General features: G+C 37.7%; 2 protein-coding genes across 4 annotated transcripts in view; both read left to right on the top strand.

Moving 5' to 3' along the window:
• Positions 1-14,724, top strand: part of fam91a1 (family with sequence similarity 91 member A1) — a 72,964-nt gene extending 58,240 nt beyond the window's left edge. For all 3 annotated transcript variants that reach the window (XM_061896687.1, XM_061896685.1, XM_061896688.1), the window contains 4 exons: positions 1,901-1,984; positions 2,055-2,181; positions 10,042-10,111; positions 14,160-14,724. In XM_061896687.1, the coding sequence (XP_061752671.1) occupies positions 1,901-1,984; positions 2,055-2,181; positions 10,042-10,111; positions 14,160-14,345 (467 nt within the window). In that variant the 3' untranslated portion in view covers positions 14,346-14,724. The remainder of the gene's footprint in view (positions 1-1,900; positions 1,985-2,054; positions 2,182-10,041; positions 10,112-14,159) is intronic.
• A 3,850-nt stretch (positions 14,725-18,574) lies between these two features.
• Positions 18,575-21,433, top strand: LOC133550697 (protein LRATD2-like). The gene is made up of 2 exons (XM_061896684.1): positions 18,575-18,817; positions 18,896-21,433. Exons 1-2 carry the CDS (start codon positions 18,750-18,752, stop codon positions 19,698-19,700), a joined length of 873 nt encoding a protein of 290 aa, XP_061752668.1. The 5' UTR covers positions 18,575-18,749; the 3' UTR covers positions 19,701-21,433.
• The last annotated feature ends 1,340 nt before the right edge of the window (positions 21,434-22,773 follow it).

Here is a 22,773-nt window from a genome sequence, read left to right as displayed (position 1 = left end):
ATTGTCTCGTACCAAATTATATGACTCTGGGGTAAATAGTTCCAAGACTGGCTAAAACTTGCTAATTTTGGCATGCCAGCAAGTTGTAATTAGCATGCTATCAGTTAGCATGTGTCACATTTCAAGTTATATAACTGTATGGCTGTCCAATTAGAGAAAAAATGTAAAGTTAGCATGTTAATGTTAGTATGCTATAGCATCCTAAAAAGTGTCATGTACCGAGTTATATGACTCTGGGGTAAACAGTTGCAAAACTGGCTAAAAAATGTGTATGCTAATTTTAGCATGCCAGCATGCCATCAGTTAGCATGTTTCACATATCAAATTATATTGCTGTCTAATTAGAGAAAAAAACAAAGTTAGCAAAAAAGTTAGCATGTTAATATTAGTATGCTAGCTTGCTAAAAAGTGTCACGTACCAAGTTATATGACTCCGGGGTAAACAGTTGCAAAACAAGCTAAAAAAATGTGTATGCTAATTTTAGCATGCTATCAGTTAGCATGTGTCACATAGCAAGTTATATGACAATGACTGTATGGCTGTCTAATTAGAGAAAAAAAAAAGTTAGCAAAAAAGTTAGCATGTCAATGTTAGAATGCTAGCATGCTAACAAGTGTCACATACCAAGTTATATGACTCTGGGGTAAACGGTTGCAAAATTAGATTAAAAAAATAGCTAGAAAGCTAACGTTAGCATGCTATCAGTTAGCATGTGTCACGTACCAAGTTATATGACTAAGGTGTATGGCTGTTTAGATGAAAAAAACACTTAATTGAACGGTTTAAAAGAGGAGAAAACACGAAAAAAATGATAATTAAATTTTGAAACATGGTTTATCTTCAATTTCGACTCTTTAAAATTAAAAATTCAACTGAAAAAAAAAATGAAGAGAAAAACTAACTGATTCAAATCTTTTTGAAAAAATTTAAAAAATAATTTATGGAACATCATTAGTCATTTTTCTTGATTAAGATTCATTTTATAATTTGGATGACATGTTTTAAATAGGTTCAAATCCAATCTGCACTTTGTTAGAATATATAACAAATTGGACCAAGCTATATTTCTAACAAAGACAAATCATTATTTCTTCTAGATTTTCCAGAACAAAAATTTTAAAAGAAATTCAAAAGACTTTGAAATAAGATTTAAATTTGATTTTACAGATTTTCTAGATTTGCCAGAATATTTTATTTAATTTTAATCATAAGTTTGAAAAAATATTTCACAAATATTCTTCGTCGAAAAAACAGAAGTTAAAATGAAGAATTAATTCCAATGTATTTATTATTTTTTACAATAAAAAAAATACTTGAACATTAATTTAAATTGTCAGGAAAGAAGAGGAAGGAATTTAAAAGGTAAAAAGGTATATGTGTTTAAAAATCCTAAAATCAATTTTATGGTTGTATCTTTTCTCTAAAATTGTCTTTCTGAAAGTTATAAGAAGCAAAGTAAAAAAATAAATGAACTTATTTGAACAAGTGAAGACCAAGTCTTTCAAATATTTTCTTGGATTTTCAAATTCTATTTGAGTTTTGTCTCTCTTAGAATTAAAAATGTCCAGCAAAGCGAGACCAGCTTGCTAGTAAATAAATAACATTTAAAAAATAGAGGCAGCTCACTGGTAAGTGCTGCTATTTGAGCTATTTTTAGAACAGGCCAGCGGGCGACTCATCTGGTCCTTACGGGCACCATGTTGGTGACCCCTGACCTCTGACCTATGTGGGACTACCTGGGCGGGCCTCTGTCCTCCTGATGAGTGTCAGAGAAAGGTGTGGAAGTGAAATACTGGTGAAAGTTGAAGTATGAGCAATAATATTATGAGCTGCAGGCCCTTAATGATGATGTCATGAAGAAAGAGGAAGGTGAGATGATGTGTGTACCTGTGTGCTCAGGTGACACACACCTGGGAGGGGGCGTGGACACCAACGGCAGCACAGAATCCTTTGAGTTGGTGACAGAAGACGGGCAGAGTGACAGTAAGTAGGTGCTCTTGATGCGCTCCCCCACCTGCAACACTGCCTTGCTCAATGGCTGACTGCCCTGCAGGTGTGTGCTGTGAGGAGGAGCAGTGGGTGCCCCTGGAACTCTGCTTTGGTGTGCCGCTCTTCAACTCACAACTCAACCACAGGGTCTGCAGCAAGGTCGCCGCCCACAAGCTCTGCTGCAGCGACAGGTCTGACATCATCATGTCACTGACTTGTTGGTATCATCATCATGTCACTGACTTGTTGACATCATCATCATGTCACTGACTTGTTGACATCATCATCATGCCACTGACTTGTTGACATCATCATCATGTCACTGACTTGTTGGACTCATCATCATGTCACTGACTTGTTGGCATCATCATCATGTCACTGACTTGTTGGCATCATCATCATGTCACTGACTTGTTGGCATCATCATCATGTCACTGACTTGTTGACATCATCATCATGCCACTGACTTGTTGACATCATCATCATGTCACTGACTTGTTGGACTCATCATCATGTCACTGACTTGTTGGCATCATCATCATGTCACTGACTTGTTGGCATCATCATCATGTCACTGACTTGTTGGTATCATCATCATGTCACTGACTTGTTGACATCATCATCATGTCACTGACTTGTTGGACTCATCATCATGTCACTGACTTGTTGGCATCATCATCATGTCACTGACTTGTTGGCATCATCATCATGTCACTGACTTGTTGGCATCATCATCATGTCACTGACTTGTTGGCATCATCATCATGTCACTGACTTGTTGGTATCATCATCATGTCACTGACTTGTTGACATCATCATGTCACTGACTTGTTGGACTCATCATCATGTCACTGACTTGTTGGCATCATCATCATGTCACTGACTTGTTGGACTCATCATCATGTCACTGACTTGTTGACATCATCATCATGTCACTGACTTGTTGACATCATCATGTCACTGACTTGTTGGACTCATCATCATGTCACTGACTTGTTGACATCATCATCATGTCACTGACTTGTTGGCATCATCATCATGTCACTGACTTGTTGGTATCATCATCATGTCACTGACTTGTTGACATCATCATCATGCCACTGACTTGTTGACATCATCATGTCACTGACTTGTTGGACTCATCATCATGTCACTGACTTGTTGACATCATCATCATGTCACTGACTTGTTGGCATCATCATCATGTCACTGACTTGTTGACATCATCATCATGTCACTGACTTGTTGACATCATCATCATGCCACTGACTTGTTGACATCATCATCATGTCACTGACTTGTTGGCATCATCATCATGTCACTGACTTGTTGGCATCATCATCATGTCACTGACTTGTTGGCATCATCATCATGTCACTGACTTGTTGGCATCATCATCATGTCACTGACTTGTTGGTATCATCATCATGTCACTGACTTGTTGACATCATCATCATGTCACTGACTTGTTGGACTCATCATCATGTCACTGACTTGTTGGCATCATCATCATGTCACTGACTTGTTGGCATCATCATCATGTCACTGACTTGTTGGCATCATCATCATGTCACTGACTTGTTGGTATCATCATCATGTCACTGACTTGTTGACATCATCATGTCACTGACTTGTTGACATCATCATCATGTCACTGACTTGTTGACATCATCATCATGTCACTGACTTGTTGGCATCATCATCATGTCACTGACTTGTTGACATCATCATCATGCCACTGACTTGTTGACATCATCATCATGTCACTGACTTGTTGGACTCATCATCATGTCACTGACTTGTTGGCATCATCATCATGTCACTGACTTGTTGGCATCATCATCATGTCACTGACTTGTTGGTATCATCATCATGTCACTGACTTGTTGACATCATCATCATGTCACTGACTTGTTGGACTCATCATCATGTCACTGACTTGTTGGCATCATCATCATGTCACTGACTTGTTGGACTCATCATCATGTCACTGACTTGTTGGCATCATCATCATGTCACTGACTTGTTGACATCATCATCATGTCACTGACTTGTTGACATCATCATCATGCCACTGACTTGTTGACATCATCATCATGTCACTGACTTGTTGGCATCATCATCATGTCACTGACTTGTTGGCATCATCATCATGTCACTGACTTGTTGGCATCATCATCATGTCACTGACTTGTTGGCATCATCATCATGTCACTGACTTGTTGGTATCATCATCATGTCACTGACTTGTTGACATCATCATGTCACTGACTTGTTGGACTCATCATCATGTCACTGACTTGTTGGCATCATCATCATGTCACTGACTTGTTGGACTCATCATCATGTCACTGACTTGTTGACATCATCATCATGTCACTGACTTGTTGACATCATCATGTCACTGACTTGTTGGACTCATCATCATGTCACTGACTTGTTGACATCATCATCATGTCACTGACTTGTTGGCATCATCATCATGTCACTGACTTGTTGGTATCATCATCATGTCACTGACTTGTTGACATCATCATCATGCCACTGACTTGTTGACATCATCATGTCACTGACTTGTTGGACTCATCATCATGTCACTGACTTGTTGACATCATCATCATGTCACTGACTTGTTGGCATCATCATCATGTCACTGACTTGTTGACATCATCATCATGTCACTGACTTGTTGACATCATCATCATGCCACTGACTTGTTGACATCATCATCATGTCACTGACTTGTTGGCATCATCATCATGTCACTGACTTGTTGGCATCATCATCATGTCACTGACTTGTTGGCATCATCATCATGTCACTGACTTGTTGGCATCATCATCATGTCACTGACTTGTTGGTATCATCATCATGTCACTGACTTGTTGACATCATCATGTCACTGACTTGTTGGCATCATCATGTCACTGACTTGTTGGACTCATCATCATGTCACTGACTTGTTGGCATCATCATCATGTCACTGACTTGTTGGACTCATCATCATGTCACTGACTTGTTGACATCATCATCATGTCACTGACTTGTTGGCATCATCATCATGTCACTGACTTGTTGACATCATCATCATGTCACTGACTTGTTGACATCATCATCATGCCACTGACTTGTTGACATCATCATCATGTCACTGACTTGTTGGCATCATCATCATGTCACTGACTTGTTGGCATCATCATCATGTCACTGACTTGTTGGCATCATCATCATGTCACTGACTTGTTGGCATCATCATCATGTCACTGACTTGTTGGTATCATCATCATGTCACTGACTTGTTGACATCATCATCATGTCACTGACTTGTTGGACTCATCATCATGTCACTGACTTGTTGGCATCATCATCATGTCACTGACTTGTTGGACTCATCATCATGTCACTGACTTGTTGGCATCATCATCATGTCACTGACTTGTTGGACTCATCATCATGTCACTGACTTGTTGGCATCATCATCATGTCACTGACTTGTTGACATCATCATCATGTCACTGACTTGTTGGACTCATCATCATGTCACTGACTTGTTGGCATCATCATCATGTCACTGACTTGTTGACATCATCATCATGTCACTGACTTGTTGGACTCATCATCATGTCACTGACTTGTTGGCATCATCATCATGTCACTGACTTGTTGGACTCATCATCATGTTACTGACTTGTTGGCATCATCATCATGTCACTGACTTGTTGGCATCATCATCATGTCACTGACTTGTTGGTATCATCATCATGTCACTGACTTGTTGACATCATCATCATGTCACTGACTTGTTGGACTCATCATCATGTCACTGACTTGTTGGCATCATCATCATGTCACTGACTTGTTGGACTCATCATCATGTCACTGACTTGTTGGCATCATCATCATGTCACTGACTTGTTGACATCATCATCATGTCACTGACTTGTTGGCATCATCATCATGTCACTGACTTGTTGACATCATCATCATGTCACTGACTTGTTGACATCATCATCATGCCACTGACTTGTTGACATCATCATCATGTCACTGACTTGTTGGCATCATCATCATGTCACTGACTTGTTGGCATCATCATCATGTCACTGACTTGTTGGCATCATCATCATGTCACTGACTTGTTGGCATCATCATCATGTGACTGACTTGTTGGTATCATCATCATGTCACTGACTTGTTGATATCATCATCATGTCACTGACTTGTTGGACTCATCATCATGTCACTGACTTGTTGGCATCATCATCATGTCACTGACTTGTTGGCGTCATTATGTGACTGACATCATCATCATGTGACTGACTTGATGGCGTCATCATGTGACTGACATCATCATCATGTGACTGACTTGTTGACATCATCATCATGTGACTGACTTGTTGACGTCATCATGTGACTGACATCATCATGTAACTGACATCATCATCATGTGACTGACTTGTTGGCATCATCATCATGTGACTGACATCATCATCATGTGACTGACTTGTTGGCATCATCATCATGTGACTGACATCATCATGTGACTGACATCATCATCATGTGACTGACTTGTTGGCATCATCATCATGTGACTGACTTGTTGACGTCATCATGTGACTGACATCATCATCGTGTAACTGACATCATCATCATGTGACTGACTTGTTGGCATCATCATCATCAATCAATCAATCAATGTTTACTTATATAGCCCTAAATCACTAGTGTCTCAAAGGGCTGCACAAACCACCACGACATCCTCGGTAGGCCCACATAAGGGCAAGGAAAACTCACACCCAGTGGGACATCGGTGACAATAATGACCTAGTGGGACGTCATCATGTGACTGACATCATCATCATGTGACTGACTTGTTGGCATCATCATCATGTGACTGACATCATCATCATGTGACTGACTTGTTGGCATCATCATCATGTGACTGACTTGTTGGCATCATCATCATGTGACTGACATCATCATGTGACTGACATCATCATCATGTGACTGACTTGTTGGCATCATCATCATGTGACTGACTTGTTGACGTCATCATGTGACTGACATCATCATCATGTAACTGACATCATCATCATGTGACTGACTTGTTGGCATCATCATGTGACTGACATCATCATCATGTGACTGACTTGTTGGCATCATCATCATGTGACTGACATCATCATCATGTGACTGACTTGTTGGCATCATCATCATGTGACTGACTTGTTGGCATCATCATCATCATGTGACTGACATCATCATCATGTGACTGACATCATCATCATGCGACTGACATCATCATGTGACTGACATCATCATGTGACTGACTTGTTGGCATCATCATGTGACTGACATCATCATCATGTGACTGACTTGTTGGCATCATCATGTGACTGACATCATCATCATGTGACTGATATCATCATCATGTGACTGACATCATCATCATGTGACTGATATCATCATCATGTGACTGACATCATCATCATGTGACTGACATCATCATCATGTGACTGACATCATCATGTGACTGACTTGTTGGCATCATCATGTGACTGACATCATCATCATGTGACTGACATCATCATGTGACTGACATCATCATCATGTGACTGACATCATCATGTGACTGACATCATCATGTGACTGACTTGTTGGCATCATCATGTGACTGACATCATCATCATGTGACTGACTTGTTGGCATCATCATGTGACTGACATCATCATCATTTGACTGTCTTGTTGGCATCATCATGTGACTGACATCATCATCATGTGACTGATATCATCATCATGTGACTGACATCATCATCATGTGACTGATATCATCATCATGTGACTGACATCATCATCATGTGACTGACATCATCATCATGTGACTGACATCATCATGTGACTGACATCATCATGTGACTGACTTGTTGGCATCATCATGTGACTGACATCATCATGTGACTGACTTGTTGGCATCATCATGTGACTGACATCATCATCATTTGACTGTCTTGTTGGCATCATCATGTGACTGACATCATCATCATGTGACTGACATCATCATCATGTGACTGACATCATCATCATGTGACTGACATCATCATGTGACTGACTTGTTGGCATCATCATGTGACTGACATCATCATCATGTGACTGACATCATCATGTGACTGACTTGTTGGCATCATCATGTGACTGACATCATCATCATTTGACTGTCTTGTTGGCATCATCATGTGACTGACATCATCATCATGTGACTGATATCATCATCATGTGACTGACATCATCATCATGTGACTGATATCATCATCATGTGACTGACATCATCATCATGTGACTGACATCATCATCATGTGACTGACATCATCATGTGACTGACATCATCATGTGACTGACTTGTTGGCATCATCATGTGACTGACATCATCATGTGACTGACTTGTTGGCATCATCATGTGACTGACATCATCATCATTTGACTGTCTTGTTGGCATCATCATGTGACTGACATCATCATCATGTGACTGACATCATCATCATGTGACTGACATCATCATCATGTGACTGACATCATCATGTGACTGACTTGTTGGCATCATCATGTGACTGACATCATCATCATGTGACTGACATCATCATGTGACTGACTTGTTGGCATCATCATGTGACAGACATCATCATCATGTGACTGACTTGTTGGCATCATCATGTGACTGACATCATCATCATGTGACTGACATCATCATGTGACTGACATCATCATGTGACTGACATCATCATGTGACTGACTTGTTGGCATCATCATGTGACAGACATCATCATCATGTGACTGACTTGTTGGCATCATCATGTGACTGACATCATCATCATGTGACTGATATCATCATCATGTGACTGACATCATCATCATGTGACTGATATCATCATCATGTGACTGACATCATCATCATGTGACTGACATCATCATCATGTGACTGACATCATCATGTGACTGACATCATCATGTGACTGACTTGTTGGCATCATCATGTGACTGACATCATCATGTGACTGACTTGTTGGCATCATCATGTGACTGACATCATCATCATTTGACTGTCTTGTTGGCATCATCATGTGACTGACATCATCATCATGTGACTGACATCATCATCATGTGACTGACATCATCATCATGTGACTGACATCATCATGTGACTGACTTGTTGGCATCATCATGTGACTGACATCATCATCATGTGACTGACATCATCATGTGACTGACTTGTTGGCATCATCATGTGACAGACATCATCATCATGTGACTGACTTGTTGGCATCATCATGTGACTGACATCATCATCATGTGACTGACATCATCATGTGACTGACTTGTTGGCATCATCATGTGACTGACATCATCATCATGTGACTGACATCATCATCATGTGACTGACATCCTCATCATGTGACTGACATCATCATCATGTGACTGACATCATCATCATGTGACTGACATCATCATCATGTGACTGACATCATCATGTGACTGACATCATCATGTGACTGACTTGTTGGCATCATCATGTGACTGACATCATCATGTGACTGACTTGTTGGCATCATCATGTGACTGACATCATCATCATTTGACTGTCTTGTTGGCATCATCATGTGACTGACATCATCATCATGTGACTGACATCATCATCATGTGACTGACATCATCATCATGTGACTGACATCATCATGTGACTGACTTGTTGGCATCATCATGTGACTGACATCATCATCATGTGACTGACATCATCATGTGACTGACTTGTTGGCATCATCATGTGACAGACATCATCATCATGTGACTGACTTGTTGGCATCATCATGTGACTGACATCATCATCATGTGACTGACATCATCATGTGACTGACTTGTTGGCATCATCATGTGACTGACATCATCATCATGTGACTGACATCATCATCATGTGACTGACATCCTCATCATGTGACTGACATCATCATCATGTGACTGACATCATCATCATGTGACTGACTTGTTGTTGTTCCTCAGCCTCCAAGAGCTGCTTGACTCCAGCAGGAAACTGTCCCTCAAAGTGCTGAGCTTTGTTCAGACCTTCCAGGTAAAACACTCTGACAATATTGACACCTGGCCCAGCTGTTGCCATGGTAACCACTTCACACCCATCGGTGTGTGTGTGTGTGTGTGTGTATGTGTGTGTATGTGTGTGTGTGTGTATGTGTGTGTGTGTGTGTGTGTGTGTGTGTGTGTGTGTGTGTGTGTGTGTGTGTGTGTGTGCGTGTGTGTGTGTGTTTGACGTGTGCGACTTTAGCTCCAAGCATGACCAAACATCAAAGTGGATCAAGAAGAGAGATATATGTTGTGAAATGTCTTATTTACACAGAAATATTAAGTAAACCTTTATTGACATACCTTAATCCTTGCAAGGCTGGCAGTAAAAGGGCTGATCAAACAAAACGTCAGTCACGGTCACCATGGAGTCACTAGCTGCACGAGCTAGCTAAACAGACTCAATTAGTGAAAGTGAAACAACACAGAAAGAATGTTGCTTTAAGTTAATAATAATACAAACACACACACACTCCTAAACAATTTTAAACATAATAAAAACAACTTTCTGCAAGTGAAAAAAAAAGATTTGCAAGGAAAAAACAATGTTCTTCAATTAAAGAAACAATTTTCAAGAAAACTACATTTGTTCGTTAAAAACATTTTTCTTAAGGTAAAAAAGAAAGATTTGCAAGGAAAAAACAATTCTGTGAGTGAAAGAACTTCACAGGTAAAAACTAAACTGTGTTTGATTAAAACAACTACTTGCAAGACAAAAGGTTTCACAAGTGAAAAAACAACAATTTTCTTCAATGAAAACTTCACAAGGAATAAAAGTTTTTTTTTTTAAATTTGCAAGTTAAATGTTTTTTTCTGCAGGTCAAAAAATGTTCTGCAAGTAAATAAACAATCTTCAACTACACAAACAATTTGCAAGAAAGATAACAATTTTCTTCACGTAAAAAAATAAAAAAGTACAAAAAAATATTTTGTTTAATTTAAGAAAACAATTGGCAAAAAAAAAAGTTTTGCAAGTTAAAAAAAAAAGAAAAATCTGCAATTAAAAAAACACTTGCAAGTAAAAAAGTATTTTCTTCAATTAAAGAAACAATTTGCAAGAATTTTTTTTTTTGCAAGTTCGATAGGCTTCAGCACCCCCGCGATCCCCAACGGGACAAGCAGTAGGAAATGGATGGATGGATAAAAAACAGTTTTCTGCATAATACTAACACAGAGCCTCATGAAAATGTTAGCATTTTGGCTAACGCTAACAACGCTGACATGACGATAGCATGTAGAAATATGCATGACAACACTCCTACATCTGTGATGAGGTGGCGACTTGTCTAGGGTGAACCCCGCCTTCCGCCCGATTATAGCTGAGATAGGCGCCAGGGAATAAGCGGTAGAAAATGAATGGATGGATGGACACTCCTACATGGGACACTTTAGTTAGTAAGAATAGTTTTAGTTGTATTGTAAAACTGACAAACCTTGCTAGGAGTGAGCAGTGAAACTTCCATAGGAGTAAACACGCTATGGACAGTTTTTAAACATTAAAACAGGAAGTAGATGTTCACTGTAGCACAAACAATAACACAGCGACTCAGTCTCACCTGTTGGATGGAAACTACTGAACACAAAACTAAAAAAGAAAGCCATCAATTAGCTGCACTCTTTTATAAACTGCAGGGTTCAAAGCCTACAAAAATGTAGAGGATTCTAGTCTGTACTTTCTTTTAAATCATGTTGATTACATCATTGAATCATGATTACATCATTAAATCATGTTGTTGATAACATCAATAAATCATGTTGATGACATCAGTAAATCCTGTTATTAAATCATGTTGATGGTGACATCAATAAATCATGTTGATGACATCAGTAAATCCTGTTATTAAATCATGTTGATGGTGACATCAATAAATCATGTTGATGACATCAGTAAATCCTGTTATTAAATCATGTTGTTGATAACATCAATAAATCATGTTGATGACATCAGTAAATCCTGTTATTAAATCATGTTGATGGTGACATCAATAAATCATGTTGATGACATCAGTAAATCCTGTTATTAAATCATGTTGATGGTGACATCAATAAATCATGACATCATTAAACCATGTTGATAACAATAAATCATGTTGATGACGACATCAATAAATCATGTCGATGACATTAAATCATGTTGATGATGACATTAAATCATGTTGATGATGACATCAATAAATCATGTTGATGATGACATCAATAAATCATGTTGATGACATCAATAAATCATGTTGATAATGAAATCATTAAATCATGTTGATGACATCATTAAATCATGTTGATGAACTCAATAAATCATGTTGATGACATTAAATCATGTTGATGACATCATAAAATCATGTTGATGACATTAAATTGTATTGATGACATTATTAAATCATGTTGATGACATCATTAAATCATGTTGATGATGACATCATTAAACCATGTTGATAACATTAAATCATGTTGATGATGACATCAATAAATCATGTTGATGACATTAAACCATGTTGATGACATCAATAAATCATGTTGATGACATAAATCCTGTTGATGAAATCATTAAATCATGTTGATGATATCATTAAATCAAGTTGATGAACTCAATAAATCATGTTGATGACACCATTAATAAATCGTGTTGATGACATCAATAAATCATGTTGATGATGAAATCATTAAATCATTTTGATGATATCATTAAATCATGTTGATGAACTCAATAAATCATGTTGATGACATCATTAAAAAATCATGTTGATGACGTCATTAAATCATGTTGATGATGACATCATTAAATCATGTTGATGACGACATCATTAAATTGTATTGATGACATTATTAAATCATGTTGTTAACATCATTAAATCATGTTGTTAACATCATTAAATCATGTTGATGATGACATCATTAAATTGTATTGATGACATTATTAAATCATGATGTTAACATCATTAAATCATGTTGTTAACATCATTAAATCATGTTGATGATGACATCATTAAATTGTATTGATGACGACATCATTAAATTGTATTGATGACATTATTAAATCATGTTGATGATATCATTAAATCATGTTGATGATGACATCATTAAATCATGTTGATGACGACATCATTAAATTGTATTGATGACATTATTAAATCATGTTGTTAACATCATTAAATCATGTTGATGATGACATCATTAAATCATGTTGATGACGACATCATTAAATTGTATTGATGACATTATTAAATCATGTTGATGATATCATTAAATCATGTTGATGATGACATCATTAAATCATGTTGATGACGACATCATTAAATTGTATTGATGACATTATTAAATCATGTTGATGATATCATTAAATCATGTTGATGATGACATCATTAAATCATGTTGATGACGACATCATTAAATTGTATTGATGACATTATTAAATCATGTTGTTAACATCATTAAATCATGTTGATGATGACATCATTAAATTGTATTGATGACATTATTAAATCATGATGTTAACATCATTAAATCATGTTGTTAACATCATTAAATCATGTTGATGATGACATCATTAAATTGTATTGATGACGACATCATTAAATTGTATTGATGACATTATTAAATCATGTTGATGATATCATTAAATCATGTTGATGATGACATCATTAAATCATGTTGATGACGACATCATTAAATCATGTTGATGATGACATCATTAAATTGTATTGATGACATTAAATCATGTTGTTAACATCATTAAATCATGTTGTTAACATCATTAAATCATGTTGATGATGACATCATTAAATTGTATTGATGACATTATTAAATCATGTTGATGATGACATCATTAAATCATGTTGATGATATCATTAAATCATGTTGATGACATCATTAAATTGTATTGATGACATCATTAAATCATGTTGATGACAACATCATTAAATCATGTTGATGATGACATCATTAAATCACGTTGATGATGACATTAAAAGTGTGTAAGAGATTTGAAGGAAACAGGAAGTGAGGTGATAACAATTTCCCCACGCGATGACTTCCTGTGTGTACAGGACGGCGCCGCGCCCTGCGACCCCGACAGCGGCGTGACCGACCCCCTCAGCCGGCCCCCCGCCGAATCGGGCGTGCCGCTGCCCGCCCTCAACCTGCTGTACAAGGACGGGCAGCTGCGGGAGTGGAGTGGGCGGGCCCCTCCCCCCCTGGACATGACGTCACTGCAGCGCCAGGCCAGCACGTAGGAGACCCTCCTGTAGACACATTCCTTTCATGTTCTGGGACCACCTGTGTCGTCTGCATGATGTCATCCTCCCTCACCTTCTTCTCTCTCACTGGCCGCTAGAAGGGAAAAGAAGCTTCCGGCATGACTGTCCCTTCACAATAAGAGCCCCGATGGGCCAGCCAAGTGGCGTCCAAAGAGTGGAGCCTCCGTGTTGACCTTTAGTCACTAGTTTCAATGTTTTAGCAGCGAAAAGGACCTGAACCTGCGTTGTCCTTCCTGTATGAAGCCCCGCCCACAAGCTGTCGTCTTTGCCAAAGTGTTAGCACTTCTTCGTAGTTGTCAAGTCCACGCTCATCTTCTCATTCTTGCAGACAAATAATAAAGATGTCATGCTTTTATTCTGAAGTCCCACATCTCCCGGCTCACCTTTCCCAGCAGGTGGAACACACACACACACACACACACACACACACACACACACACACAACATCCAAAGTACACAAAGTACACAACCACAGCATTTCAGACCGGGGGTTTCCTCGAGGAGGAAATATGATTTGCACGGAAAAACATTTTCTGCATGTAAAAAAAAAACAATGTTCATCAATTAAAAAACAATTTGCCAGTAAAAAAAACCAACACAATTTTCTTCACGTTTGCAATGAAAAAACATTTCTGCAAATAAAACAACTTCAGAAGTAGAAATACTCTTTTCTATCATTTGAAAATAAACAATTTGCAAGAAAAGAATGTTTCACAAGTAAAAAAAAAAAAGGATACAATGCAAGTCAACAATTTTCTTCTATTAACAAAATGATTTGCCAGGAAAAAATATTATTCAATAAAAAAAAAAGATTCACAAGAAAAAAACTTTGTGCGAGTATAAAAGAATGATCTTCAAGTACAAACATCATTGTGAGTATAAAGTACATGTTTTGCGAGTCAAAAGAGGATTCACAGTTCTAACAACAATTATCTTCAAGTACAAATCACGACTGGCAAGTCAAACATGAACAGAAATATTTGAAGTAACACTCACTTCACAACAACAGGTGGCGCTGCTGGCATGTGACTCTTAGTTGCCCGGCAGAAATAACAAAGAAGAAGAAGAAGAAGAAGAGTCAAATGTTGGACAGGACAAACTCAACCTGTAAGTTAACACATTTGATTATCACCTCGTAAATTAATATTTCATATAACATGAAGGAACACTTTTTATACTGTACTTTTTCTTCTATGTACTCTATGTGAGTACTTTTTGTTTCATGTACTGCATGTGAGTACTTATGTTGTATGTACTGCATGTGAGTACTTATGTTGTATGTACTGCATGTGAGTACTTATGTTGGATGTACTGCATGTGAGTACTTATGTTGTATGTACTGCATGTGAGTACTTATGTTGTATGTACTGCATGTGAGAGTACTTATGTTGTATGTACTGCATGTGAGTACTTATGTTGTATGTACTGCATGTGAGTACTTATGTTGTATGTACTGCATGTGAGTACTTATGTTGTATGTACTGCATGTGAGAGTACTTATGTTGTATGTACTGCATGTGAGTACTTATGTTGTATGTACTGCATGTGAGTACTTATGTTGTATGTACTACATGTGAGTACTTATGTTGTATGTACTACATGTGAGTACTTATGTTGTATGTACTACATGTGAGTACTTATGTTGTATGTACTGCATGTGAGTACTTATGTTGTATGTACTACATGTGAGTACTTATGTTGTATGTACTGCATGTGAGTACTTATGTTGTATGTACTGCATGTGAGTACTTATGTTGTATGTACTGCATGTGAGTACTTATGTTGTATGTACTGCATGTGAGTACTTATGTTGTATGTACTGCATGTGAGAGTACTTATGTTGTATGTACTGCATGTGAGTACTTATGTTGTATGTACTGTATGTGAGTACTTATGTTGTATGTACTGCATGTGATAGTACTTATGTTGTATGTACTGCATGTGAGTACTTATGTTGTATGTACTGCATGTGAGTACTTATGTTGTATGTACTGCATGTGAGTACTTATGTTGTATGTACTGCATGTGAGAGTACTTATGTTGTATGTACTGCATGTGAGTACTTATGTTGTATGTACTGCATGTGAGTACTTATGTTGTATGTACTGCATGTGAGTACTTATGTTGTATGTACTGCATGTGAGTACTTATGTTGTATGTACTGCATGTGAGTACTTATGTTGTATGTACTGCATGTGAGTACTTATGTTGTATGTACTGCATGTGAGTACTTCTACTTCTGTTGTGATCAGCTGAAAGAAAGAGCAGCTCTGACTCAGCAGCACCTCCAGTGGTTGTCGAGTGAAGTACAGGTGGTGACTGCAAGTGTGAGGACTGGCAAAAATTTTAACTGGAAGAATTTTTCTTACTTGCAAAAAAATGTTTTTATTCTTATGAATCGTTATTTTACTGTCAGATTTTTTTTTAAACTTGGAGATTGTCGTTTTACTTCCAGCAATTTGTTTTAAATACAGAAAACTCTTTGTATTTATTTGATTTACATGTTTATTTTATTTGCTTGCAAATCTTTTTTTTTTAATTGAAGAATTATTTTTTTTAATACATTTGACATACTTTTTTTATTTCCAGAAAAGTGTTGTCATACTTGTAAATCGTTTTTTTATTGCAGGATTTTTTTTTTTTTTTGGTGATATTTTTTACTTTTGAATAGTTAATATCTACAAAAATTGTGCATACTTAAAAAATATTTTTCATACTTCCAAATAAATTCTTTTACTTTCAGATTTTTTAAATGTATTTTAATTTTATTTATTTTGTTGTATTTTTTTTATTATTTTAATCTGAACAGCCGATATCGGCACAAACATCAACTATATGATTTGCCTGAGAAGTTGGACAGGACAAAAAAATATATATCTTTTTTTAAACTTGAGAATTGTTCTTTTACTTCCAGAAAATGTTTTTTTATAGGCAGAATTGTTTATTTATGTATTTTATTTACTTGCTTATTTTATTTGCTTGCAGATCATTTTTCTAATTGAAGAAAATGGTTGGCGTGAGTAAAAAGTTGTGTTTGTCAGTAATGAAGAAGAATGCAAGTTGACCCCCTTGCCCCTCATGCAGGTCCTGAGCCAACATGAAGGTGTTGGGAATGTCCGCACTCACAATAAGAGGAGAGTGTTTGAAAGGAACTGTGACCTCAAGCTTGGATAATCTGCTGAGGAATGTTTGCAGCGCATGAACACATTTATAGTTCACACAAAATACTAATACAACATGCAAATATATACTTCAAATATAATTATCTCCCGAATAATACTATATCATTATTATTATTAGTTCATCTGCTGGGGGTCATTAGTTTCTAACCAATCAAGAATCCTTGAACGCACCACAGTTATGTGCAACATGAGGCAAAAGTGAAACTTAAATGCAACTTTCTCCCGTGTCGCCACAAATATTTTTGTCATATTTTTACCTCATCCTTGCTCCCAAATATCCTTGCTGTGTGTGAACGCACGTAGTGAGTTTTGACGGCTTTACGACGTCTGTGTCGAGCGGCGTGTTCCCACCTTTGCTGCCGTCCAGGTGCGACCAAGCGTTGTTGATAGTTAGTCATTTGATCCAAACAACCTTGGTATTGAACCTTCACATCTGTTTATTTTACATCAACATGTAGGATGATGTTTTTTTTAAATATAAAAAACATCCAAAGTCCAGTCAGCAAAAATAAAGGTATTTAAAAATATATATTTATATATATATAATTTTTATAATTTCATTTGTATTGCATCATTTATTTTTCATTGTTTTTTAACAGGTTTAGTTTGTGTGCAGAATGTGTTTCTTTCTGTTATTTTATTTTGACAAGTAAATTGTTTTTCCTGTTTGTATGTATCGTTATTGTTGTTTTTAAAATGTAAACAATAATTTTGTTTTTAAAATGTAAACAATGTTGTTTTTAAAATGTAAACAATAATATTGTTTTTAAAATGTAAACAATGTTGTTTTTAAAATGTCAACTTTATGGCGAAGCATCTTTGAAATGTGATTCATTTGAGAAAACAAATGCCTGAAAAAAAAAAAAAAAACGCTATAAAATGTGACTGAGCAATAAAAGTGAAGTAATACTCAATAAAAAAACAGTAAAACAACGCAAAAGCGGATGTAAAACGCCATGTTTGAAAGTGTAAACAGTACATTTAAGACCTCATTTTAAACAGGCAGTGAGAGGGGCACCTCTGCTCGGAAACTTCTAGAACACCCCGGAGGTCTCGCGGCGGAGTTTGGAGATCCTGACAGCCGGAAGATGAGCGTTGTTGTCGGCCTGCCGGTCTGACAAATGACGTGACTGGACGGACTTTTACCAACAAATGTTTTTTTCTTTTACTGACAAACGCTTGATTTTGTAACCGACAAATGTTGGGTTTTTACCGACAAACGTTGGGTTTGTTTGCGGTGGTCGGAGCAGCGGGAGGAGCGTTCAGGTAAGCGGGAGGAGGAGTTCGGAAGGCGGGGTTACTTTTCTCAATCTCCTCCCTGTTTTTGTCCACTTGTTGATGCAGCTTTAATCCGACATTAGCGTTCATCTGGCCGCCCTGTGACCGCATGGGGAACCAAGCGTCGCGTCTAAGTTACGCAGAAGTTCCCACCGCGGATCCGCACGGCGGGGACCGAGAGGAGGGTCCTCCTCGCATCGGCGTCTCCTACGTTTTCTCCGGCGACGAGGACGCCGACGAGCCGGAGGAAAGCAGCCAGCGTGGCCCCGAGGAGGAGGTGGAGTGCTCGGTGTACCGGCTGGACGAGTGTCTGTTCGACAAGAGCCGCAAGTCTGCGAGTCTGGAGCTTTACTCCCCGGAGAACCTGCTCAACAAGTGCCGCCCCGGGGACCTGGTGGAGTTCGTGGCCGGCGGCCAGTTCCCCCACTGGGCCGTGTACGTGGGAGACTTCCAGGTGGTTCACCTGCACCGAGCCGAGGTGAAGAGCTCCTTCCTGACGGACGCCAGCCGAGGCCGGCGGTGCCGCGTCGTCAACGACTGGTACAAATTCAGAGCCCGCAGCCCGGAGGCGGTGGTGCTGAGCGCCCTGGAGCAGGTGGGCGTCAAGGAGCGCCAGCTCGCCTGGAGGAACTCGGAGAGCTTCGCCGCTTGGTGTCGCTTCGGCCGCCGGGAGTTGAAGGCGAGCGGCGAGCTGCGCGTCGGCGGCCAGCCGTACACCCTGCACGTCCTGCTGGGGGACAAACACTCGCACGCCCGGGACTTCCACAGCCTGGAGGACGTCATCATGGAGAAGAGACGCGGAGACCGGCTGGGAAGAACCGCGCTGCTGCGGGAACTGGAGGCGCGCCTGAGCCGGACGCCAGCGCACTGATACTGATACCGATGCGTTGATACCAACCTATGATGAGCGAATGTTACCACTGGTACCGATACATTGATACCAACCTATGATGCGAATATATCAAAGGCCGATATTACCACTGGTACCGATACATTGATACCAACTTATGATGCGAATATATCAAAGGCCGATATTACCACTGGTACCGATACATTGATACCAACTTATGATGCGAAGATATCAAACACTGTTATTATCACTGGTACCGATACATTGATACCAACCTATCATGCGCAGATATCAAACACCGATGTTACCACTGGTACCGATACATTGATGCCAACCTCTGATGCGCCGATATCGATATTACCGCTCATACACTGATACCGATACATAGATGCCAACCACTGATGCGCAGATATCGATATTACCGCTCATACACTGATACTAAACAGTGACACACCGATACGACCATTGATATACCGACACCAAACACTGATACATTGATGCTGCCCAATGTTACACAGATACCAAAACACTGATATGACCACTCATACACTGATATTGAACAGTGATACACTGATACATTGATACCAACCAATGATGCTCAGATATCGATATTACCGCTTATACACTGATGCGTTGATGCCATCCAATGTTGCAGAGATATCAATCCCTGATATGACCATTCATACCAACCACTAATACACTGATACCAACCATTAATACACTGATACAACCACTGCTACACTAATACCAACCACTGATATACTAATACGACCACTAATACACTGATACCAACCATTAATACACTGATACAACCACTGCTACACTAATACCAACCACTGATATACTAATACGACCACTAATACACTGATACCAACCATTAATACACTGATACAACCACTGCTACACTAATACCAACCACTAATATACCGTTAGCATGACCAGATGTTGATGCACACACTATTGCACCACAAAAGTAGTACATAGTATATCACGTGCAAAGTAGTACATAGTATATCATGTGCAAAGTAGTACATAGTATATCATGTACAAAGTAGTACATAGTATATCACGTACAAAGTAGTACATAGTATATCACGTACAAAATAGTACATAGTATATCATGTACAAAGTAGTACATAGTATATCATGTACAAAGTAGTACATAGTATATCACGTGCAAAGTATTACATAGTATATCACGTACAAAGTAGTACATAGTATATCACATACATAGAATATCACGTACATAGTATATCACGTTCAAAGTAGTACATAGTATATCATGTACAAAGTAGTACAAAGTATATCATGTACAAAGTAGTACATAGTATATCACGTACATAGTATATCACGTGCAAAGTAGTACATAGTATATCACGTGCAAAGTACTACATAGTATATCATGTACAAAGTAGTATATAGTATATAACGTGCAAAGTAGTACATAGTATGTCATGTATAAAGTAGTACATAGTATATCACGTACAAAGTACTACATAGTATATCATGTACAAACTAGTATATAGTATATCACGTGCAAAGTAGTACATAGTATATCATGTACATAGTATATCACGTACAATGTAGTACATAGTATATCATGTACAAAGTAGTACATAGTATATCATGTGCAAAGTAGTACATAGTATATCATGTACAAAGTAGTACATAGTATATCACGTACAAAGTAGTACATAGTATATCACGTACAAAATAGTACATAGTATATCATGTACAAAGTAGTACATAGTATATCATGTACAAAGTAGTACATAGTATATCACGTGCAAAGTATTACATAGTATATCACGTACAAAGTAGTACATAGTATATCACATACATAGAATATCACGTACATAGTATATCACGTTCAAAGTAGTACATAGTATATCATGTACAAAGTAGTACAAAGTATATCATGTACAAAGTAGTACATAGTATATCACGTACATAGTATATCACGTGCAAAGTAGTACATAGTATATCACGTGCAAAGTACTACATAGTATATCATGTACAAAGTAGTATATAGTATATAACGTGCAAAGTAGTACATAGTATGTCATGTATAAAGTAGTACATAGTATATCACGTACAAAGTACTACATAGTATATCATGTACAAACTAGTATATAGTATATCACGTGCAAAGTAGTACATAGTATATCATGTACATAGTATATCACGTACAATGTAGTACATAGTATATCATGTACAAAGTAGTACATAGTATATCACATACAATGTAGTACATAGTATATCATGTACAAAGTAGTACATAGTATATCACGTGCAATGTAGTACATAGTATATCATGTACAAAGTAGTACATAGTATATCACATGCAATGTAGTACATAGTATATCATGTACAAAGTAGTACATAGTATATCACATACAATGTAGTACATAGTATATCACATACAATGTAGTACACTAGATATGTGTATAATACAGATTCACTGATACCAGCCACAGATTCACTGATACCAACCACCGATTCACTGATACCAACCACCGATTCACTGATACCAGCCACCGATTCACTGATACCAGCCACCGATTCACTGATACCAGCCACTATTGGGATGCAAGCTTAACCTTTAAGTCTTGATGGTGCTTTAATAATGTTGGAAATGTGTCAACTTTGAAGAATTGAAAAAAAATTGTATATATAAATGTGTATGTATGTATGTATATTTATATATATATATATTTATATGTATATATACACACATGTGTGTGTGTGTTTGTATATAAACATACATACATACAAATATATGTGTGTGTATGTTGTATGTTATGTATATATATGTACATATATATACATATATATATATATACACATATGTAGGTGTGGGAAGAAAAAAAATCACAAGACTACTTCATCTCTACAGAACTGTTTCATGAGGGGTTCCCTCAATCATCAGGAGATTTTAATGGAAGCATTCACATACAATGGTTTATATAGAGTATGTGAATGCTTCCATTGTATGTGAATGCTTCCATTAAAATCTCCTGATGATTGAGGGAACCCCTCATGAAACAGTTCTGTAGAGATGAAGTAGTCTTGTGATTTTTTTTTTCTTCCCACA

This window comes from Nerophis ophidion, linkage group LG04, assembly GCF_033978795.1.
Source record: "Nerophis ophidion isolate RoL-2023_Sa linkage group LG04, RoL_Noph_v1.0, whole genome shotgun sequence".
NCBI classification, from domain to species: domain Eukaryota; kingdom Metazoa; phylum Chordata; class Actinopteri; order Syngnathiformes; family Syngnathidae; genus Nerophis; species Nerophis ophidion.
The sequence above is the reverse complement of the archived record's forward strand: the minus strand, read 5'-3'. Positions and strand labels throughout refer to the sequence as shown.